Source organism: Triticum aestivum, chromosome 1B (assembly GCF_018294505.1).
Source record: "Triticum aestivum cultivar Chinese Spring chromosome 1B, IWGSC CS RefSeq v2.1, whole genome shotgun sequence".
Lineage (NCBI taxonomy): Eukaryota > Viridiplantae > Streptophyta > Magnoliopsida > Poales > Poaceae > Triticum > Triticum aestivum.
In genome coordinates, this window is record NC_057795.1 from 528550549 (window position 1) to 528574887 (window position 24339).

Consider the following 24339-nt stretch of genomic DNA (forward strand, 5'->3'; position numbering starts at 1 on the left):
TGGGTCCACGGCTGACACGCGGGGCTCTCCCACTCGCCGCGCCGAGCCGACCGAGCCGCAAACCGAGCCGCTCGTCTCCTTGTCTGCCACGTGTCAGTGTCCGACTGGCCTGACCCGCTGCTACTCCCGCCGCAGCAACAAGTCACAGTCGGGGCCGCCCTCAGGTGGTCTGTCATGTCCCGTGGCAGGAGATGCGGCCCGACGCCATGATGGGGTGCCAGTGGATGGACCCGGATCTTCTGCGCCCTCTGGCTCAACCGCGCAACTGTCGGACGCCACAGAAGATCCCTCGGCCACCCTGATCCATGCAGCCGAATCTGCATCGGGATCAGTTGTGCCAGGGGGAGCGTCAGCCCGATCTTCTGTGCCAATACCTGCCGCATCTGATCCTGCACCGCGGACGCGACTTCAAAAAGGGGTAATTCAGCAAGTTAATTACAAAACTAAGTTTGGCTTGGCATGCTCCACAGGTGAACCTAATAATCTGCAAGAGGCACTTGGTGATACACGGTGGAGAAAAGCTATGGAGGAAGAACATATGGCTCTTCTGAAAAATAAGACGTGGCATCTAGTTCCCCCACAGCAAGGTAAAATTTTGATTGATTGCGAGTGGGTTTTCAGAATTAAGAAAAAGTCTGATGGAACTATAAACCGGTATAAGGCTAGACTGGTTGCAAAAGGTTTCAAACAAAGATATGGCATTGGCTATGAGGACACATTTAGTCCTGTTATAAAGGTTGCCACTATTCGTCTTGTGTTATCTATTGCTGTTTCCAGGGGATGGAGTCTTCGACAGCTAGATGTACAGAACGTGTTCCTTCATGGTGTTCTGGAAGAGGAGGTCTATATGAAGCAACCTCCTGGGTTTGAGAACAAAAACTTGCCTCATCATGTCTGCAAACTTGATAAAGCCATTTATGGTTTGAAGCAAGCTCCTAGAGCGTGGTACTCATGACTCAGTCACAAGCTGCAATCACTTGGTTTTGTTCCTTCCAAGTCTGACACATCGCTGTTCATTTATAATAAGTCAAATACATCAATATTTATGCTTATTTATGTGGATGATATTATTGTTACTAGTTCATCTGATGATGCAATAGCAGGACTGTTAAAAGATCTGAGTTATGAGTTTGCTCTTAAGGATCTAGGAGACTTGCATTTCTTCCTAGGCATTGAGGTGAAGAGGCATGGAGATACACTTCACCTGTCCGAGGAAAAATATGCAGCTGATTTGGTGAGACGAGCTGGCTTGCAAGGATGTAAACCATCACCAACTCCATTATCCAGCTCAAAAAAACTATCCCTTGCAGAAGGAGAACTCTTGAATCAAGAGGACAACACCAACTACAGAAGCTTGGTAGGTGCTCTTCAGTACTTGACCCTCACAAGGCCAGATATATCCTTTGCTGTTAACAAAGTGTGTCAGTTTCTTCATGCTCCTACAACTGTGCATTGGACAGCTGCCAAGCGTATAGTTAGATATGTGAAGCATACTTTGGGCATTGGTCTTACTTTCAGTAAGTCTTCATCTACTCTTGTCAGTGCTTTCTCTGATTCTAACTGGGCAGGATGCTTAGATGATAAACATTCCATTGGTGGATTTGCTATATTTTTTGGACCCAATTTGATATCTTGGTGTGCAAATAAGCAAGCCACAGTTTCCAGGTCAAGTACAGAAGCAGAGTACAAGGCATTGGCAAATGCAACAACAGAAATAATCTGGATGCAGTCTATGCTAAAAGAACTGGTATAAAACGCATTCAGCCTCCTTGTTTGTGGTGTGATAACCTTGGTGCTACTTATTTATCTGCCAATCCAGTCTTTCATGCACGGATAAAACACATTGAGATAGATTTCCACTTCGTCAGAGAACGAGTTGCTAACAAGCAGTTGGAAATTTGGTTTATACACTCCAGAGATCAAGTTGCGGATGGTTTCACCAAGGCACTACCTACAAGAAGCTACGAGGAGTTCAAGCGTAATCTCAACTTGACCAAGTTGTGATTAAGGGAGGCTGTTAAACTCGTATATGCGCACATTATTGTAACAAGGACGTGTAAACATAATACACGTATCTTGAGATAGAGTTAGTTTGAATAGGTTGTTAGTATCTAGCCTATCTTCTTTCAACCACATGATCTATCTCTATCTCTTCGTTCCTTGTACTCCAAGTTTGTATGGCTTATCAGGGATTCGGCCCCTGCCTATAACATGAAGCCATCGCTACCAGGAAAAGTACCACGTTACAGCAACTCACACACAGCCTACAGGCATGCGACTGCTACTACACTATACTTTAGCAAATTATGTATGCTCAAACCACTACAAACTGATTAAAGATTGGGGAATAATGTTTTTGAGCTCGCAAAACCTTACATTCTCCATTGGTCCAGCCTGCCTTTAATATTACTCTCTTCATAAAGAAATATAAAAGTGTTTAGATTATTAAATTAATGAACCAAAAGCTCTTATATTTCTTTACAGAGGGAGTAGTTTGGAATGATAAAGCTGAATGCGTTATCTAAACAAACTGCTTTCTCTTTTGATTTTTTTCTCCGCTTGAAGATGGCGGTCCGTAGCTGAAGCTTAAGTGTAAAGGCAACATGATTAGTCAGCGAAATGGGAGGAATGCCACATAATCTCCAATGATTTCGGAAGCAATGGCTCTAATAAGAGCAGTGGGGTTCAAAGTTTAAACCCACGAGCAATGGATCGCTGCAAGTACATGAGACCAGGCAAACTCTGAAAATTATGCTGTGATGACAAACTGCAGGTTACCCTGACCCCGTTTTGGCATGTAGCCGAAACTTTCAGTATCAGACAGCAACACAACAGCGTACCCTCAGACAATCTGGTGCACTCCTACTGCAAATAGAACGGCACACATAGGGCAGCACTATACAAAAGTTGCGGCTACATGGCGCCCTCCTCTTGTCCCTTTCCCCCGGCAATATGCCGTTTTGGTACAGTTGAAAGCAAGGCTGCACTAACAGTCAGTGGCCTACTAGGCATATCTAGCTCTTAACCACCAATACAGTACAGACGATTCCATCAAAGCCAACAAAGTGTATCTGAGGGGGAAACAACAAAATATTGTACAACACTTAGCATCAGGTACAGCAAAAGGAGATATCATCAGGCAGGAGCGGTTGGTGCATCATTCGGTGCGTGCTCCTCGCCTCAGCGATACCGGGAAAGCTACTTACACGAGTAAGCCAATCAGGGGGGGGAGCCTATCTAATTAAATTTCCGCCAAAATAATCATCAGAGAAGGGAAGAGGGTCTATGCTTAGTGGGCCAACGGCCGGACTTACGTGACCGGGACAAGAGCACCAGCTACAAGCCTGCGATTTCACTCGTTTCCCATCTTTACAGATCCATCCTTGATAAGCCTTATGCTTAGGCTATTGAAACGTCCTCTCGAATAATGCCGCGAAGCCTTTCGCCAGTCTGTGCCAGTTTTCATCATTGCTACAAACTCTTCGAAGCTAATTTTGCCATCCTGCAGAAACAATCAAAGCAGATGTTTAGTATCGAGAGGGATACATTCTGAAGGGTGTACCTTCCTTTTGGCACAAGTGCAAATGAACCTCCACCTTGTCGGTGTCAACTTCTTGCAATATGTCCTTCACCACTTCAGTAATATCAACCGCCCCATCCTCCGCCAGGGCCTCCTGAAGCTCCTCAGGCTCGATAAAACCGTCGCCGTCCTTATCGAAAAACAGGAAGGCCCGCCGAAGGTGCTCATCATTTGCCATCCTTTGTAGATGAAGTGAGACAGCCAAAAATTCACCATAATCTAGTGCTCCTCTACCATTTGTATCCACCTAACATCCAACCAAAAAAGATCAGATATGCAAATCTTCAACATTTTGTTCTCGTAAATACTAGAGGACCCTACACAAGTCAAGCCATTTGGACTACTTAATTCTCAAGTTGACTCTCACGTCACATGCAATAGTGTTATACTCTTATTATGAACCTTAAGTGACCCCCAAAAAATGATGGTAAATGATAAAGAATGAGCAGGTACATTTGGGTTCTATATGTTCAACCTGTATAAATCAAAACTTCAGAAAAATGTTAGCCATGAGGCTCTAGAACTCATCTGTCATAAACAACATATGAAGTGAGTAGAACAGAAATGTCCTTACTGGAAATGAAAGTGCAAGTTTATTACTCCCTCCGTTCCTAAATATAAGTCTTTGTAGAGATTTTGCTATGAATCACATACGGATGTATATAGATGCATTTTAGGGTGTAGATTCATTCATTTTACTCCGTATATAGTTCATAGTGAAATCTCTACAAAGACTTATATTTAGGAACAGAGGTAGTATATCCTTTATCCCTTAATGCTACTATTCAAGGTCCCAAGAACTAAACTGATTCAAAAAGGGACCAACAATTACAATACTTCTACCCATCTGGTACAAAAAACATGTCAATATATTTTACTGCATTTCCAGTTGATCGAGCAATAGAACTATGTACCAGACATAATTTTTTGCAGAAATAATGCCATTCAGTTTGGACTGTGACCAAAGATAGAGGCTCAGTTAATCTAACTGAACATTTTAATAAGCAAGCAAAACCCTGTATATACTTACAGCTTCTATTAACATTTGCACTTCAGATTCTGCAAGGTGAGAACCAAATTTTGCGATCCCGCTCTTCAACTCTTCATATGAGACTATACCGTCATTATCAGTATCCATCACTTTGAACATCTCCTTTATGTCCTCAACTTCTTCAGCCGACAAGTGGTCAGCAATAACCTAGTCAAATAAATTTCGTCAGTACAACATATTTTCAATGTAAATTTGAGAGAGATATTCAGTATCAAAGGGGGAAAAATCGATTAATGGGAAAACGAAATGCAAACCCTTAAAGCTCTTCTTTTGAATCTGTTCATCCTTGAAAACTGCTTCAGCCTTGACTTCACAATGTCTCCAAGAGGAACATTTGGAGCTTTCTTGGCATTTTGAAGCCATGTATGCTCTGTGACAACAGAAATCGAGAATATATATGAATATCAAACTATGTCAAAAAAGACTGAAGAAATACAAGATGCACAGTAACATAAAGTCGATTAAATGTGTGGATAACTGGTGGATAGTATGGAGACTTGGATAGTCGGTTCAATAGGCATCCCGCGATTGTAAGAAGGAACACATGTAGCTTAAATATTAGAACATGAAGCAGCAAAATGAAGAAATGGCTTTGTTTATTTTGCTAAAATATTAGGCACATACTAACTCAGTATAGTGCAAAATCAATATAATGCTGTCCATGTCTTGGATAATCGACAAGCTTCTTTTTATTGCTTTTATTTTGAGAATCTCAACACACTCCATGTAATAGCCATCTAGTGCTTGGAACTGTGTTTCATGCCAGACATCGACGGTGTATCTCAAGTTTACAGCAACATTTAAAATCTGCTTCCTCAATCATCATTTTACTCTCGGCACCCTCACCCGTCAGATTTCTACTTATGTTTACTTTTGGATTCAGCATTGCTCAGTATATTACATCCAGCTTACAGAAGTCAAAAATATGCTACCAGAAAATATAGCGAGGCAACTACCAGAGCAAGGATTCAAAGTGGATCCTGCATAACTTTTACTACAAATTGATCTGAGTATTAGATCCAATGTGACAACAGATTTACCGCATAGCCAAAATAAACTACATAACATGACATCAGGATATGGTTGGTAGATACTTATGTGCAAAAATGGGGAACTATTCAAAACAATGCAGAATGGTCCAGTGATCTTCTAGCTATCAGACTACACGTTGCCAATTGAAAAACAGAACATGAAAGGGGGTTCAGGCTGAAGTTTAAAGCAGCACCAAACAGTAGGAACTTACGCAAATTTGATGTTTCAGGAACTCTGAGGATATAGAAACTAACATAACACAGTGCCGGTTTGAAAGCACTACCACTATGTACATCTTACCAAGAACTTGCTTTGCCGTTAGCCTGATTTTCGGGTCAGGCTGAAGCATCTGCCGAACTAGATCTTTAGCATTATCAGAAACATGGGGCCAGGGTTCTCTCTTAAAATCTATATTTCCCCGAAGGATAGCTTGTGCAACTCCTTGTTCAGTCTCTGCAATATAGCATGGTAAGACCGGGCGAGAGCGAAGCTGAAGGATAAAAGGTTCTCACAAAGATAAGGCAAAGTACCAGCCCAAAATGGAGGAACACCGCATAACAATATATACAAGATAACGCCAGCACTCCAAATGTCTATTTCAGGTCCATAGTTTCTCTTCAGCACTTCAGGAGCCATATAGTAGGGACTTCCCACAATTTCAGAGAACTTCTCACCTAAACAATCGCATAATGCCATCATATTATGTATGGTACAAAATGTTTAAACATATATGCATAACAGACATTTCACAGGGAATAATTAAAGGCGTGCGACAGATAGCAAAGTAAATCATCAAAGTTCCAGTTGACTCGAATTACAAACATAAAAAGTGATATTTGAGGGTTTTCTTGACATAAAGAGGCATTACAATTCCAACTGTGTCGTATAAGGAAAGGGACGCCACACATTTTCAGATGGCTTATCTATTAGTACGTTCTTCCTACAAGGACGCTGCTGCAAGGACACGTGTTTTCAAGCCTATAAAGATGCTATGTTGATTAATACCAAAGGCCAGATTGGCAATAAGATGTGCTGCCTAAAAACATTTGGGATGCCTATAATCAACAGCGAACAAATCCACAAGAAACAGACAGACCACTTTCTTTTTGTGAAGCAAGTTAAATGTATCAAGCTACGGCAACGGCAAGATATAAGTCCACAAGTTACAACTGTTTGGTGGCTCAATACATACATTAAAATCAATTGGAGCCAATTCTTAGTGATTGAAACAAACAAACAAACAAACCAAGTGAGCAAGATCAGTATGGCAACGAAGACAAGGTGCTTGTAAGTATTGATGGCATGAAGGACAAGTGACACACGAGCAAGGGTGGGAATTCAACAATAAACTCAATAAGGTTCAAGCTGTGCGATGTGAAATGTTCCATAACAGGAAATCAACAAGAGAAATATGGTATAGAACCGAGCATAGATTTACAGCACATTAATGATTCAAGTAGTTCAAGACTTAATTACTTTTTCAACAAGAGGGTAAGAGATATGGAGCAGAAATGAACAGATGGTGCCTATTGAGTGAGAGCAAGCAATATAAAGGGGCACAACTGTGTAAAACTGTTATCAGTACTGTTTCAAAGTTTACTGTGGCATATTTTTCATGATCAGTATGACTTCTTATAAATAATAACCAATACTACTGCCGTGGTGCCGCAAAATGAGCTGCTTATAGATAACGATAAGTCAACTAACAGCTACGTATAGATGATGATAGGCCACCAGATGCCTTAGTATTTCCCAAAATAATTGAGCTCAGGTTCAACATGGGATCAACATACAGATACCAAGACTTGGTATGGAGCATGGACTACAAGCAAAACGACATTACACTATTTTTGGCAACAGCAATGTGCCGTCTGATCCCACTAATGATTCCCAAATCCTAAAAATAGCAGTCGCCCATGAACCAGCAAGTGAACCTAGCACCTATAAGATTCCAATGCCTGGACTAGCAGCACAACCTGCAAGAGCCAACTATATCAAGAGACATACTACCGAGTACTGACATACCACTAACTTGCTACGAAAGAAAGAATACATCTAAAAAGTCCTACCAAAAGAGAACCACCAAAATCTAGTTCTAGTCAGATTACGCAAGCACGAAAATAGCACTCAGCTACAGTAGCGAGCACTACCAAAAATTCCACCCAGAAACGGCCACCAACCCACGGATCACGCGCTTAGACAGAAAAGAAAAAAAAACGTCCAAAAGTGCAGCGACCAGTTCGTCCGAATCACGGTGGATCTCGGCGGCTCACCGGGCTTGAAGAAGATGGAGAGGCCGAAGTCGATGGCCTTGAGCGGGGAGTTCTCCTTCTTGTTGGCGAAGAGGAAGTTCTCGGGCTTGAGGTCGCGGTGGATGACGCCGTGGTGGTGGCAGAGCTGCACGACCTCGACGATGGTGCGCGTGACGGCGGCGGCGGCGCGCTCCGTGTAGTGGCCCCGCGCGACGATGCGGTCGAAGAGCTCCCCGCCCTCGCAGAGCTCCATGACGAGGTGCACGGCGCCCTCGTCCTCGCAGGCCTCCCGCAGCGTGACGATGCTGGCGCTCCGGGGCAGGTGGCGCATGATGGCCACCTCCCGGCGCACGTCCTCCACGTCGACGGGGGTGCGCAGCTTGCGCTTGGAGATGGACTTGCAGGCGAGCAGCTCCTTGGATCCCCGGTCCATGCACAGGTACGTGACCCCGAACTCGCCCCGCCCCAGCTCCCGGTCCAGCGCGTACTTGTCGTCGATCCCGCCGCTCACGTCGCGGCCCTCCTCCCCGAGCACCGAGAGGCGCTTCTTCTCCCCGCCGGCGCCGGCGCCGGCCCCGCCTCCGCCTCCCCCCGCGCCGCCGCCGTTGCGCGCCTGGTGGGGCTTCTTCTTCCCGGCGGAGGCGGGGAAGTGCGACGACGAGACGTCCTCCCGCGCCGCGGCCGCCGGGGAGCGGCAGCAGTTGCCCATGGCCGCGCGAGATCGGGGGTGGGGCCGCTAGGGTTCGTACGGCATTGGGCGCCGCGCGGGTGGGGGAGGAGGACGGGTCGAGGAGGAGGAGAGAGAGATGAACTGACTGCTGTGCCGAGGGACAGAGAAGGGGGTGCTACTGCTAGCTAGAGAGGCAGAGCGGTAGTAGTCTTTGGAGTAGTAGAGAGGGACGAGACCTGTGTCGTCGGGTATAACGGTATGGGGGAGCCGTGGGGGACGGGGCGCGGGGGACGCGTAGCCGCGGGGGCGGTGGTGGGGAGGACAATGGTGGGGAACATTCCCACATGTGATGATGGTTTGGTGAGCCCGATGGGTCGCTGGACGGTGGACCCGAGGGCGGGGTCGGGGCCTCTGCGGGGAGTTCGGGGGTGGCGGGGCCCACGGTCGTCGGCAGTTTGACCGGATTCCGCGACCGGGGTTTCGTTTCGACGGCGAGATAAAAACCAGGCCCCGATTGGCCATTGTTTAGTGAATTGTAATCTGGTGAAAGATGCTGTCAGAAAGTTTTCTTAAAACCCGGTGTTACGCGATTGCATCAGCCCGTGTAACAAGGAATCGGGATATAATCTGCGACTGGGCGTTAATTAAAGGGGAAATTTTTGAAGAACGCGATGCTTGGTTATTAAATCCTGAATGTCATCAGAATCTACAATGTGGATGCTGGTTTAGTACCTTTTGTTCCGTTATCAATGACAGTGGAATCGGCCCCTGTGTCGCTTGGGAGAAAAATCTTGAACGCGGGAATGAAAAAAACATGCAACTAATGAACAGAAATACAAATAGTCAAATACAAATACGAGAAAACAAAGGAGATGGTTAGACTGCGCGTAAAAGATGAATTTGTTGTAGGAGTGTTGTGATGTAAAGATAAAAGATGTGTCCAATGGTTTATTTCATCCAACATCAAAGCTATGTTTCACTATCATCATGATTACAGAGTACTACAAGATATCCATATACCCTTAGCTTCGCCGGTTCTCGGCCCTCTCTCTCCCTATGAAGCGCACGTAATCATTGTCGTCGGTTGTGGCCCTCCTTTCTCCCATGAATCTACCTTTCCTTCCCGCCATCACATTAAGCGACCTCGAGGTACCACTGTCTTATCCTCCTCTCACCTTGACGGTGGCGGCGGCCTAACGTACAAGCCTACTGATTTCCTCCTCTGGATCGAGTGGCTAGCTCAATCTTAATGGCAACAAGAAGTCTCCCTCATTGGCGGCGCCGAGCTCTCATCTTTATAGGTCGCGGCGCAATGTCAGTGTGTGGCCAGGATGACCATGGAGGCAGCGAGGTGTTGTAGCAAGACTGCGAAATACGTGTGTAGGCATGTACAAGGTTGTGGGCTCTTGTGATCAAAGGTTGTAGCACCACTAACTCGCTATATTGGCCTAATCACCATAATAACTGCCAATATAGCGGTAAACACACAGATTGACACTCTAACGGAGTCGTCATATGCATTATGATTGCCAAAAATTAGTGAGCTTACTCAAACTTTGACTTCGTAACTGAGGGAGTCCTGGATAAGGGGGTATCCGGACAGCCGGACTATATACTTTGGCCGGACTGTTGGACTATGAAGATACAAGATTGAAGATTTCGTCCCGTGTCCGGATGGGACTCTCCTTGTCGTGGAAGGCAAGCTTGGTGATTCGGATGTAGATCTCCTTCTCTGTAACCGACTCTGTGTAACCGTAGCCCCCTCCGGTGTCTATATAAACCGAAGGGTTTAGTCCGTAGGACACAACAACAATCATACCATAGGCTAGCTTCTTGGGTTTAGCCTCTCTGATCTCGTGGTAGATCAACTCTTGTAATACTCATATCATCAAGATCAATCAAGCAGGAAGTAGGTATTACCTCCATCGAGAGGGCCCGAACCTGGGTAAACATCGTGTCCCCAGCCTCCTGTTACCATTAGCCTTAGACGCACAGTTCGGGACCCCCTATCCGAGATCCGCCGGTTTTGACACCGACATTGGTGCTTTCATTGAGAGTTCCTCTATGTCGTCGCTGCAAGGCTAGATGGCTTCTCCAACCTTCAACCACGCTGTCCTGGGTGAGACTCTTCTCCCCGGACCGATCTTCGTGTTCGGCGGCTTCGCACTGCGGGCCAACTCGCTTGGCCATCTAGAGCAGATCGATAGCTACGCCCATGGCCATCAGGTCAGGTTTGGAAAACTAAACTACACCGCCGACGTCCGCGGAGACTTGATCTTCGACGGATTCGGGCCCGTGTCAGGAGCGCCGAACAATCACGACGTGCATGACCTAGATCGGTAGTCGGACAATATTTGGAACATCGCGCCTGCTATAGCTCCGGACTTCATTCCAGAGCAGGTCGTGCCTTCCAAGGACGGGTGGGTGGACCCCGCCCCGGAGGCCGCACACTCCTCGGCGTTGGAGTCGAACACAGACTCCTCTCCTAAAGGGATCTGTGTCTCCGGACCCCCGGACTCATCTCCGGCCATGTGTTCCGGACCGCGCGCATCCGTGCCCATTGAATCTAACTAGGCTCCAGTCATGGAGTTCACCGTCGCGGATATCTTTCAGCACTCACCCTTCGGAGACATGCTAGATTGTTTAAGGTCTCTCTCTCTGTCAGGAGACTCCTGGCCGAACTATGTCCGGCTCGAGTGGGAAGCTGGCGACGAAGAAATTCGTTTCCCACCCACCACCCACTTAATAGCCATGGTCGATGACTTGACCGATGTGCTTAACTTCGACTCTGAAGACATCGACGGTATAGACGACGATGCGGGAGAAGAACAGGAACCACCGCCCACAGGGCGCTGGACTGCCACCTCTTCATATGATATATATATATATATATATATATATATATATATATATATATATATATATATATATATATATATATATATATATATATATATATATATATATAGGGAAAATCCATCCTACCACCTGGTGGTAGTTACCCCATATGTCTCATATACTACCATGTGGTACTATATATTCCACTTTATAATTTTAAATATGTTCATATAATATATATAAGATATTTCAAAACAAGTTACATGAAAAAATTGCATATGAGCCCATAGTTTTTGTTATATTTATGAAATACGTACATATTTGTACGTAAAAAAGAGCATACTCAAAAAATGGTACATACTACCTAAAAACTTGTATATATACTACCTAATCATTGTTATATACTACATACTACACGTACATACTCTCGGTTTCGACACATACTACATACAACATACAAAACGCAAGTGGTGGTAACTACCACTGCTTGTAGGAAACATTTGTCCTATATATATATATATATATATATATATATATATATATATATATATATATATATATATATATATATATATATATATATATATATATATATATATATATATATATGGTGGATACTCCCAAAGAAACCAATGGCGATGAGGCAACGGGAGATAACCCTCGGGGAAGAAAGCAAAACATGGGCGTCATCGGCGCCGCTCCAAGCCTCGCCACAACAATACCGGTACTGGAGAAGAAAATCCAGATGGTGCCGAAGAGGAATACGATCCTGATCAACCCACCTTCGAGCAAGCCGAACAGGAACACGGGCAGGCTAGCCCAGACGAACAGGCGACGGATGGATACTTGGAGGACGATAACTATACCCCTCCCTCTGAAGACGACGTGAGCCTCAGTGACGACGAATTCGGCGTACCAGAGGATCCCATAGAGCAAGAGCGCTTCAAGCACAGGCTTATAGCCACTGCAAGAAGCCTGAAAAAGAAGCAGCAGCAGCTCCAAGCTGACCAAGATCTGCTCGCAGACAGATGGACTGAGGTCCTGGCGGCCGAGGAATATGGACTCGAACCCCCGAGCAGGGGATACCCAAAACACAAACCGCTAGAAGAAGAGGTCGAAGAGCCTGAACTTCCAGCACAAGACGAGGCTGACCGGCCACCACATGGACGGGATAAAACGACATATCAGGCCGGACACCAGCCCGCACCCCCACGCCGGTTCACTATGGCCCGGGGCAATACACAGGACCTGCGGGACATATTGGAAAACAACACAGGACAACCAAGATCGATCTACGGATCACGAGGGCGTGCCACAACTCATGACACCGATCGTCACGCCGGATAAAATACTGATAAATCCGGCCGGGCCGGACATTACCGACCAGACCTAATTGAACTACGTCGCGACATAGCCCGGCACAGAGGCGCCGCACACCCCCTCTGCTTCACTAATGAAGTAATGGAACATGAATTCCCAGAAGGGTTTAAACTCGTCAACATTGAGTCATACGATAGCACAACAGACCCCGCGGTGTGGATCGAGGATTTTCTTCTTCACATTCACATGGCCCGCGGTGATGACCTACATGCCATCAAGTATCTCCCACTCAAGCTTAAAGGGCCAGCCAGACACTGGTTGAATAGCCTGCCAGCAAACTCCATTGGCAGTTGGAAAAATCTTGAGGACGCATTCCTCGATAACTTCCAAGGCACCTATGTGCGACCACTGAATGCTGATGACTTAAGTCACATTACCCAATAGCACGGAGAGTCAGCCAGGAAATTCTGGACTCGGTTCCTAACTAAAAAGAACCAAATTGTCGACTGTCCGGATGCCGAGGCCCTGGCGGCCTTTAAGCATAATATCCGTGACGAGTGGCTTGCCCGACACCTCGGCCAAGAAAAACCGAAGACCATGGCGGCACTCACGACACTAATGACCAGCTTTTGCGCGGGTGAGGACAGTTGGCTGGCTCGCAGCAACACCGCGTCTGGAAACCCTGGCACTTTAGATATCCGTGACAGTAACGGAAAGCCACGGCACAACAAACACAAGCGTCGAAACAATGGCGACAATGCGGAGGATACGACAGTCAATGTCGGATTCAGCAACTCCAAATCCGGTCAGCGGAAGAAGCCGTTCAAAAGAAACAATTCGGGATCGTCCAGTCTGGACCGCATACTCGACCGCTCATGCCAGATTCACGACACCCCCGATAAACCAGCCAATCACACTAATAGAGATTGCTGGGTGTTCAAACAGGCCGGCAAGATAAATGCCGAGAACAAAGACAAGGGGCTGCACAGCGATGATGACGAGGAGCCCCGGCGTCCTAACACTGGAGGACAGAAGAATCCCCCCCAGGTTAAAACGGTGAACATGATGTATGCCACTCACATCCCCAAACGGGAGCGAAAGCATGCACTTAGGGACGTCTATGCGATGGAGCCCATTGCCCCAAAATTCAACCCATGGTCATCCTGCCCGATCACCTTTGATCGTAGGGACCATCCCACCAGCATCCGTCACGGCGGCTCAGACGCATTGGTCCTTGACCCAATCATCGACAGATTCCACCTCTCGCGAGTCCTCATGGACGGCGGCAGCAGCCTGAACCTGCTTTATCAGGACACAGTGCGCAAAATGGGCATCGACCCATCACAGATCAAACCCACCAAAACCACCTTCAAAGGTGTAATTCCAGGGGTAGAGGCCTGCTGCACAGGCTCAATAACACTGGAAGTGGTCTTCGGATCTCCGGATAACTTCCAAAGCGAGGAGTTAATCTTCGATATTGTCCCTTTCCATAGTGGCTATCATGCACTACTTGGACGAACCACATTCGCTCGTTTCAATGCGGTACCACACTATGCATACCTCAAGCTCAAGATGCCAGGACCTCGCGGGGTCATAACAGTCAATGGAAATACAGACCACTCCCTCCGTACGAAAGAACATACTGCGGCCCTCGCCATAGAAGTACAAAGCAGCCTCCTCCGACAAACAGCCAATTCGGCAACGACATCCCCGAACACCGTCAAGCGAGTTCGGAGTACCCCGCAACAGGACCGTCAGGCACGCCAGGAGTTCGACTAGAAATCTGGCCTCCACGATAGGGGAATACTCAGGTGGTCTTCTTCAATGATCGTTATACCTGTTCTTACATACCCGCATGCAGCCTGCCCTTGGATAGGATATGTCAAATAGTCTTATTTTTTCTGCTTAATGCATCAATTGTACACCTACGTTTTGCTGTATTGTCCAAATAAACTAGAAGTAGTACATAGCGTCAGCTTCTTATTACTATCCTCATATTTTCCGTTGAATATTTATTCAATATTGCATCCGTACATTTTGGTACGGTCAGTTTGCCAGGGGCTTCTTATCGAGCCCCATAAGATGGCAAGAAAAGTCCGAACACTTTCAACAGTGCGGCACCCCGAACTTATAGCATTATATGCATCAACTCCAAATCATGTCTTGGGTCAATAGTTGGGTTAGCCCGGCTCCCTTGTTTTGGTACCTTACGTTCCATTATATCGGCTAAGGTAGCGTAGGGAGAACTACTGTGATTGTGTCCCGGTTCTTCCGGACGAGCACCTCAGTAGAGAAAGCCGAAAACTGACCGTCATGATGCGGCGAGAGCTAGTCGCTATTCGCAAGGTACTAAAATCCCTAAAGATGTTTTCCGCTTAAGGCGAGGAATCGGCCTTGCCCGATTTAGGCATGTATGACGCCCCAGTTCGGCTTTCCGAATACTAGGGGCTTCGCCGAAATTTAAAGTTATAGACTTCTATGGCCAAGTGAGAGTTATAAAGCCAAATAGTCTGATTGCCTGGTTCGCTGTGCTAAACACCTCCTTAAAGTACCAATAATTTGGAAAAAGAGTGTTTAGGTTTTCCACGAACACCCCAGTACTAGTTACAAGGGGGCGGAAGCCGACGACTGGCCTACTTTCAGATTTTGATAAACGGCCGCACAGAAGGTAATATTTTAAATCGAACAAAGCGTTATATAGCGCAATCAAACTCGTCCTCATATTACACAGACGACATGAGTACATTTACTCGAAAATAATGTTCTTAGGACATTCATTCGCCACAAGCCGAGCGCCTTTCATAACGCCATCATAATACATTTCGGGATAGCGGTGCTCCTTGCCCTTCGGGGGTCCATCCTTCACGAGCTTCTCAGCATCTAGTTTGCCCCAATGCATCTTCGCGCGGGCAAAGGCCCGTTGGGCACCCTCAATACATACGGACTGCTTGATAACTTCTAGCCGTGGACAGGCATGCACCATCCGCTTCACCAGGCCAAAGTAGCTGCCGGGCAGGGGCTCGCCATGCCACATTCGGACTATGAGGTCCCTCATGGCCTGTTCAGCCGCATTGTGGAGTTCGACCAGCTGCTTCAGTTGGTCACTCAGAGGCATCGGGTGTTCGGCCCTAGTATATTGGGACCAGAACAGCTTCTCCGTAGAGCTCCCCTCTTTAGTGCGATAGAACTCCACGGCATCCGAAATGCTGCGTGGCAGATCTAGGAATGCCCTTGGAAAGCTCCGGATTCGTGTAAGTAAAATAAATGACTCCTCCACATGCTTGCTTTGCATAAAGAATGCCTTACCCTCCGCTATCTTCTTGGCCGCCTGGATTTCCTAGAGGGCCTTTTGGGCTTCGGCCTTGGTGTCGGCCGCGCTCTGGAGGGCCTTCGCAAGCTCAGACGCTTGCGTCTTATAGTCATGCTCCAGGGAGTCGAACTTCTTGTTGAGCTCCTGGAGCTCCTGCTGTACCTCTCCCCGAGCATCTTGCTTCTCTCGCTCGGTGCGCTCCGTATCCGCCTTGCCTTCGGCCGTGGACAACGCTTCCTTCAGGGCCGCCACTTCGGTCGCGGTCCCTATCAAAAGCCATGATGCTTCTTATTAGCATCACCAACTTTTTATGCTCTATACGACATATGGATGGGGTTTCTCTTACGTTTGTTTGCCTCGAGCTGCTTCTTCACGAGGCCGAGCTCTTCTTCGGCCTGCCCCAGTTCGCGCTTGAGTCCGGCAACCTCAGCCGTGCATGCAGCGGCGGTCAGCAGCAGTGCCAGTTCGATTCATACAAACAAAAACTATTAGCTTCCTGCGGTTTTTTAGTTGACCCTCCGTTTGGCTTTTTTTGAACACCAACCAGAGTATCAGGGGCTATTGTCTATCGGGTGATATTTCCTCACACTTTCTTTACCTCAAAGCCTGTTAGCAGGCTGGTGTAGGCTTCGGTCAATCCGCTCTTGGCGGACCAAACCTTCTCAATCACCGTACCCATAAGTGTACGGTGTTCATCCTCGATGGAAGCGCCTTGAAGCACTTCCAACAAATTATCCGATGCCTCCGGCTAGGTGGAGGTCATCGGCATGGACGGATCGCCCTCCTTCGCGAGGGACTGCTTACTAGAATCCGGAACCTTCGTAGGCTCCGGCGTAGTAACCGGCTGGGAGCCAGACTTGCTGTGGCGCCCGTCATCATAATCCATGGGGTTTTCACCCCCCATGTGTCCGGCGCCCGAGATTTTGCGTTGGGGCGTCTCCGGAACCATCGCCTCCTGCTCTGGCATCCTCCAGGACAACACCTCGGTGTCATCCACTAGTCTTGGGGAGGTTGCCGTCGGGAGTGAGTTCATCTCCGACTCGTTCATAGACTCCTCCGAAGAGGACTCCTCGAGATCGGACCCGGCCGGACTCCATATACGTGTTCGGCGTCATTACAAACCATAAGGTCAAAGTCGCACGGAAAATATTATGGAATGCGGATACTTACGGCCTTGCCCGGGGTTTGCCCCTGGGCAGCCACTCCTCGTCACTGAAAGCGGTGGTAGTGGATTGATATGGAAGGGGCGCCTTTCCCTTCTTCGGCGTCCCGGCCTCCCCCGACGGGGTGGCCTTCCTTTTCTTCTCCTCCCTAGCACGGGGAGGAGGCATTTCTTCATGTTCTCTCCCGTCTTCGGGGGGAGAATCTTCCTCGTCGTCTTCGGATGACGACTATCACGGCCTTGCGCCGGAGACCTTTTCTGGTCCCTGCGGCCACCTTCTTGGACCCTTCGGCCCCCTCAGTTGAGGCGGCCTTCTTATTACTCTCCTCCCCTTCGTGGGAGGAGTGCGCCTCATCATCTTCTGGCGAGGCCTCTGGTGCGGCTTCGCGCCGGAGACCCTTCCGGGGCCCTGCGGCCTTCTTTTCGGCCTTTTTCTCCAGCACCTTGTAAGGCGCCGGAACCAGCATCTACGCTAGGAGTGTGCCTACTGGGTCCTCAGGCAATGGAGCCGGACAGTTAATCCGCTCCGCCATCTCCACCCAATCTTGTTCGGTCAGCATAGTGACCTAAGAATCCTCCCATGAATGTACTAGGAGGGAAACATCTTGTAATAACCAGAGGACTTACCAGACTGGCGAGGCGGCTTGCGCTTAGTCCCCGGTCCTCGGAAAGGGGAGGAGGAACTTCGCCGGTCTTGAACAACACCTTCCAGATTTCTTTGTGCGTTGTGTTGAAGATCTCTAGCAGCATCTGGTGTTCGGCCGGGTCGAACTCCCACATATCAAACGCCTGTCTTTGACATGGGAGAATCCGGCGAATGAGCATGACCTGGACCACGTTGACAAGCTTGATCTTCTTGTCCCTCATACTTCTGATGCAGGTCTCGAGTCCGGTCAGCTCCGTGGGTTCGCCCCATGCCATGCCCTTCTTCTCCCAGGAAGTGAGTGATAACCCACAAGTATAGGGGATCACAACAGTTTTCGAGGGTAGAGTATTCAACCCAAATTTATTGATTCGACACAAGGGGAGCCAAAGAATATTCTCAAGTATTAGCAGCTGAGTTGTGAATTCAACCACACCTGGAAACTTAGTATCTGCAGCAAAGTGTTTAGTAGCAAAGTAATATGATAGTGGTGGTAACGGTAACAAAAGTAAAGACAACAAAAGTAATGTTTTTGGTATTTTGTAGTGATTGTAACAGTAGCAACGGAAAAGTAAATAGCGAGAACCAGTATATGGAAAACTTGTAGGCACCGGATCAGTGATGGATAATTATGCAGGATGTGGTTTGTCATGTAACAGTTATAACATAGGGTGCCACAGAACTAGCTCCAGTTCATCAATGTAATGTAGGCATGTATTCCGTATATAGTCATACGTGCTTATGGAAAAGAACTTGCATGATATCTTTTGTCCTACCCTCCCGTGGCAGCGGGGTCCTATTGGAAACTAAGGGATATTAAGGCCTCCTTTTAATAGAGAACCAGAACAAAGCATTAGCACATAGTGAATACATGAACTCCTCAAACTATGGTCATCACCGGGAGTGGTTCCGATTATTGTCACTTCGTGGTTGCCGGATCATAACATATAGTAGGTGACTATAGACTTGCAAGATAGGATCAAGAACTCACATATATTCATGAAAACATAATAGGTTCAGATCTGAAATCATGGCACTCGAGCCCTAGTGACAAGCATTAAGCATAGCAAAGTCATAGCAACATTAATCTCAGAACATAGTGGATACTAGGGATCAAACCCTAACAAAACTAACTCGATTACATGATAAACTCATCCAACCCATCACCGTCCAGCAAGCCTACGATGGAATTACTCACGCACGGCGGTGAGCATCATGAAATTGGTGATGGAGGATGGTTGATGATGTTGGAAATATGCCCTAGAGGCAATAATAAAAGTGTTATTATTATATTTATTTGTTCATGATGATTGTCTTTTATTCATGCTATAACTGTATTATCCGGAAATCGTAATACACGTGTGAATACATAGACCATAATATGTCCCTAGTAAGCCTCTAGTTGACTAGCTCGTTGATCAACTGATAGTCATGGTTTCCTGGCTATGGACATTGGATGTCGTTGATAACGGGATCACATCATTAGGAGAATGATGTGATGGACAAGACCCAATCCTAAGCATAGCACAAGATCGTGTAGTTCGTTTGCTAGAGCTTTTTCAATGTCAAGTATCTATTCCTTAGACCATGAGATCGCGTAACTCCCGGATACCGTAAGAGTGCTTTGGGTGTACCAAACGTCACAACGTAACTGGGTGATTATAAAGGTGCACTACAGGTATCTCCGAAAGTGTCTGTTGGGTTGACACGGATCAAGACTGGGATTTGTCACTCCGTATGATGGAGAGGTATCTCTGGGACCACTCGGTAATGCATCATCATAATGAGCTCAAAGTGACCAAGTGGTTGGTGACGGGATCATGCATTACGGTACGAGTAAAGTGACTTGCCGGTAACGAGACTGAACAAGGTATTGGGATACCGACGATCGAGTCTCGGGCAAGTAATGTACCGATTGACAAAGGGAATTGTATACGGGGTTTGATCGAATCCTCGACATCGTGGTTCATCCGATGACATCATCAAGGAGCATGTGGGAGCCAACATGGGTATCCAGATCCCACTGTTGGTTATTGACCGGAGAGTCATCTCGGTCATGTCTACATGTCTCCCGAACCTGTAGGGTCTACACACTTAAGGTTCGGTGACGCTAGGGTTATTAGGAAGACTTGTATGTGATTACCGGAAGTTGTTCGGAGTCCCGGATGAGATCCTGGACGTCACGAGGAGTTCAGGAATGGTCCGGAGGTGAAGTTTTATATATGGGAAGTTGTCATGCGGACACCGGAAAGTTTCAGGGGCATATCGGTATTGTACCGGGGCCACCGGAGGGGTTCCGGGGGTCCACCGGGAGGGGACACCCCTCTTGGAGGGCCACATGGGCCGCAAGGGGTAGGGAGCCAACCCCTGGAGGGCTGGGCGTGCCCCCCACCTTTGGCCCATGCGCCTAGGGTTGGGGGGGAAACCCTAAAGGGGGCGCCCCCCTTGCTTGGGGGGCAAGTCCCCCCTCCCTGGCCGCCACCCCCCCCTCTAGATCCCATCTAGAGGGGTCGTCCCCCCTTGCCCCTTCCCCTATAAATAGAGGGGTGAGGGGAGGGCTGCTGGACACAAGTCAAGGCGCAGCCCCTCCCCTCCCCAACACCTCTCCTCCTCCGTACGTGCTTGGCGAAGCCCTGTCGGAGTACTGCTGCACCAACAACACCACGCCGTCGTGCTGCCGTTGGAGCAATCTTCCTCAACCTCTCCTTCCTCCTTGCTGGATCAAGACGGAGGAGACGTCGTCCGTCCCGTACGTGTGTTGAACGCGGAGGTGCTGTCCGTTCAGCACTTGGTCATCGGTGATCCGAATCACGGCGAGTACGACTCCATCATCACCATCCCCTTGAACGCTTCCGCACTCGATCTACAAGTGGTATGTAGATGCAAACTCACTCCCTTGACTCGTTGCTTAGATGAACTCATAGATGGATCTTGGTGAAACCGTAGGAAATTTTTTAATTTTCTGCAACGTTCCCCAACAGTGGCATCATGAGCTAGGTCTATGCGTAGTTCTCTATTGCACGAGTAGAACACAATTTTGTTGTGGGCGTAGATCTTGTCAACTTGCTTGCCGCTACTAGTCTTATCTTGCTTCAGCGGTATTGTGGGATGAAGCGGCCCGGACCAACCTTACACGTACGCTTACGTGAGACCGGTTCCACCGACTGACATGCACTAGTTGCATAAGGTGGCTGGCGGGTGTCTGTCTCTCCCACTTTAGTTGGAGCGGATTCGATGAAAAGGGTCCTTATGAAGGGTAAATAGAAGTTGACAAAATCACGTTGTGGTTATTCGTAGGTAAGAAAGCGTTCTTGCTAGAACCCAATTGCAGCCACGTAAAAGATGCAACAACAATTAGAGGACGTCTAACTTGTTTTTGCAGCAATTGTCATGTGATGTGATATGGCCAGAAGTTGTGATGAATGATGAATGACATATTGTGATGTATGAGATCATGTTCTTGTAATAGGAATCACGACTTGCATGTCGATGAGTATGACAACCGGCAGGAGCCATAGGAGTTGTCTTTATTTTTTGTATGACCTGCGTGTCATTGAAGAACGCCATGTAAATTACTTTACTTTATTGCTAAACGCGTTAGCCATAGAAGTAGAAGTAGTCGTTGGCGTGACAACTTCATGAAGACACGATGATGGAGATCATGATGATGGAGATCATGGTGTCATGCCGGTGACAAGATGATCATGGAGCCCCGAAGATGGAGATCAATGGAGCTATATGATATTGGCCATATCATGTCACTACTATATAATTGCATGTGATGTTTATTATGTTTATGCATCTTGTTTACTTAGAACGACGGTAGTAAATAAGATGATCCCTTACAAAATTTCAAGAAGTGTTCTCCCCTAACTGTGCACCGTTGCTAAAGTTCGTCGTTTCGAAGCACCACATGATGATCGGGTGTGATAGATCCTTACGTTCACATACAACGGGTGTAAGACAGTTTTACACATGCAAAACACTTAGGGTTAACTTGACGAGCCTAGCATGTATAGACATGGCCTCAGAACACAGAGACCGAAAGGTCGAACACGAGTCGTATGGAAGATACGATCAACATGAGAATGTTCACCGACGATGACTAGTCCGTCTCACGTGATGATCGGACACGGCCTAGTCGACTCGGATCGTGTAACACTTAGATGACTAGAGGGATGTCTAATCTGAGTGGGAGTTCATTATAATAATTTGATTAGATGAACTTAATTATCATGAACTTAGTCTAAAACCTTTGCAAATATGTCTTGTAGATCAAATGGCCAACGCTCATGTCAACATGAACTTCAACGCATTCCTAGAGAAAACCAAGCTGAAAGATGATGGCAGCAACTATACGGACTGGGTCCGGAATCTGAGGATCATCCTCATAGCTGCCAGGAAACAATATGTCCTAGAAGGACCGCTAGGTGACGCTCCCGTCCCAGAGAACCAAGACATTATGAATGCTTGGCAGACTCGTGCTGATGATTACTCCCTCGTTCAGTGCGGCATGCTTTACAGCTTAGAACCGGGGCTCCAAAAGCGTTTTGAGCAACACGGAGCATATGAGATGTTCGAGGAGCTGAAACTAGTTTTCCAAGCTCATGCCCGGGTCGAGAGATATGACGTCTCCGACAAGTTCTATAGTTGTAAGATGGAGGAAAATAGTTCTGTCAGTGAGCACATACTCAAAATGTCTGGGTTGCACAACTGTATGACCCAGCTGAACATTAACCTCCCAGATGAGCCGGTCATTGACAGAATCCTTCAGTCGCTCCCACCAAGCTACAAGAGCTTTGTGATGAACTACAATATGCAGGGGATGGTGAAGACCATTCCTGAAGTATTTTCCATGCTGAAGTCAGCAGAGGTTGAAATCAAGAAAGACATCAAGTGTTGATGGTCAATAAGACCACTAAGTTCAAGAAGGGCAAGGGCAAGAAGAACTTCAAGAAGGACGGCAAGGAGGTTGCCGCGCCCGGTAAGCTAGTTACCGGGAAGAAGTCAAAGAATGGACCCAAGCCTGAGACTGAGTGCTTTTATTGCAAGGGGAAGGGTCACTGGAAGCGGAACTGCCCCAAATACTTAGCGGATAAGAAGGCCGGCAACACCAAAGGTATATTTGATATACATGTAATTGATGTGTACCTTACCAGTACTCGTAGTAACTCCTGGGTATTTGATACCGGTGCCGTTGCTCATATTTGTAACTCACAGCAGGAGCTGCGGAATAAGCGGAGACTGGCGAAGGACGAGGTGACGATGCGCGTCGGGAATGGTTCCAAGGTCGATGTGATCGCCGTTGGCACGCTTCCTCTACATTTACCTACGGGATTAGTTTTAAACCTTAATAATTGTTATTTGGTGCCAAGTTTGAGCATGAACATTGTATCTGGATCTCGTTTGATACGAGATGGCTACTCATTTAAATCCGAGAATAATGGTTGTTCTATTTATATGAGAGATATGTTTTATGGTCATGCCCCGATGGTCAATGGTTTATTCTTAATGAATCTCGAGCGTAATGTTACACATATTCATAGCGTGAATACCAAAAGATGTAAAGTTGATAACGATAGTCCCACATACTTGTGGCACTGCCGCCTTGGTCACATTGGTGTCAAGCGCATGAAGAAGCTCCATGCTGATGGACTTTTGGAGTCTCTCGATTATGAATCATTTGACACATGCGAACCATGCCTCATGGGCAAGATGACCAAGACTCCGTTCTCCGGAACAATGGAGCGAGCAACCAACTTGTTGGAAATCATACATACCGATGTGTGCGGTCCAATGAGCGTTGAGGCTCGCGGAGGATATCGTTATGTTCTCACTCTCACTGATGACTTGAGTAGATATGGGTATGTCTACTTAATGAAACACAAGTCTGAGACCTTTGAAAAGTTCAAGGAATTTCAGAATGAGGTAGAGAATCAACGTGACCGAAAGATAAAGTTCCTACGATCAGATCGTGGAGGAGAATACTTAAGTCACGAATTTGGTACACACTTAAGGAAATGTGGAATCGTTTCACAACTCACGCCGCCTGGAACACCTCAGCGTAACGGTGTGTCCGAACGTCGTAATCGCACTCTATTGGATATGGTGCGATCTATGATGTCTCTTACCGATTTACCTCTATCATTTTGGGGATACGCTCTAGAGACAGCTACATTCACTTTAAATAGGGCACCGTCTAAATCCGTTGAGACGACACCGTATGAATTATGGTTTGGGAAGAAACCTAAGCTGTCGTTTCTAAAAGTTTGGGGATGCGATGCTTATGTCAAGAAACTTCAACCTGAAAAGCTCGAACCCAAGTCGGAAAAATGTGTCTTCATAGGATACCCTAAGGAAACCATTGGGTATACCTTCTACTTAAGATCCGAGGGCAAGATCTTTGTTGCCAAGAACGGATGCTTTCTTGAAAAAGAGTTTCTCTCGAAAGAAGTAAGTGGGAGGAAAGTAGAACTCGATG

The 24339-nt window shown here is 47.1% G+C and overlaps 1 protein-coding gene across 1 annotated transcript; it reads right to left on the bottom strand.

The window, feature by feature from the left end:
- Positions 1 to 2982: 2982 nt before the first annotated feature.
- On the bottom strand, positions 2983 to 8780 carry LOC123136564 (calcium-dependent protein kinase 16). The gene is made up of 7 exons (XM_044555970.1): positions 7937 to 8780; positions 6194 to 6337; positions 5964 to 6116; positions 4886 to 5001; positions 4611 to 4778; positions 3597 to 3827; positions 2983 to 3502 (listed from the first exon to the last, which is right to left on the bottom strand). Exons 1-7 carry the CDS (start codon positions 8622 to 8624, stop codon positions 3353 to 3355), a joined length of 1650 nt encoding a protein of 549 aa, XP_044411905.1. The 5' UTR covers positions 8625 to 8780; the 3' UTR covers positions 2983 to 3352.
- Positions 8781 to 24339: the final 15559 nt, after the last annotated feature.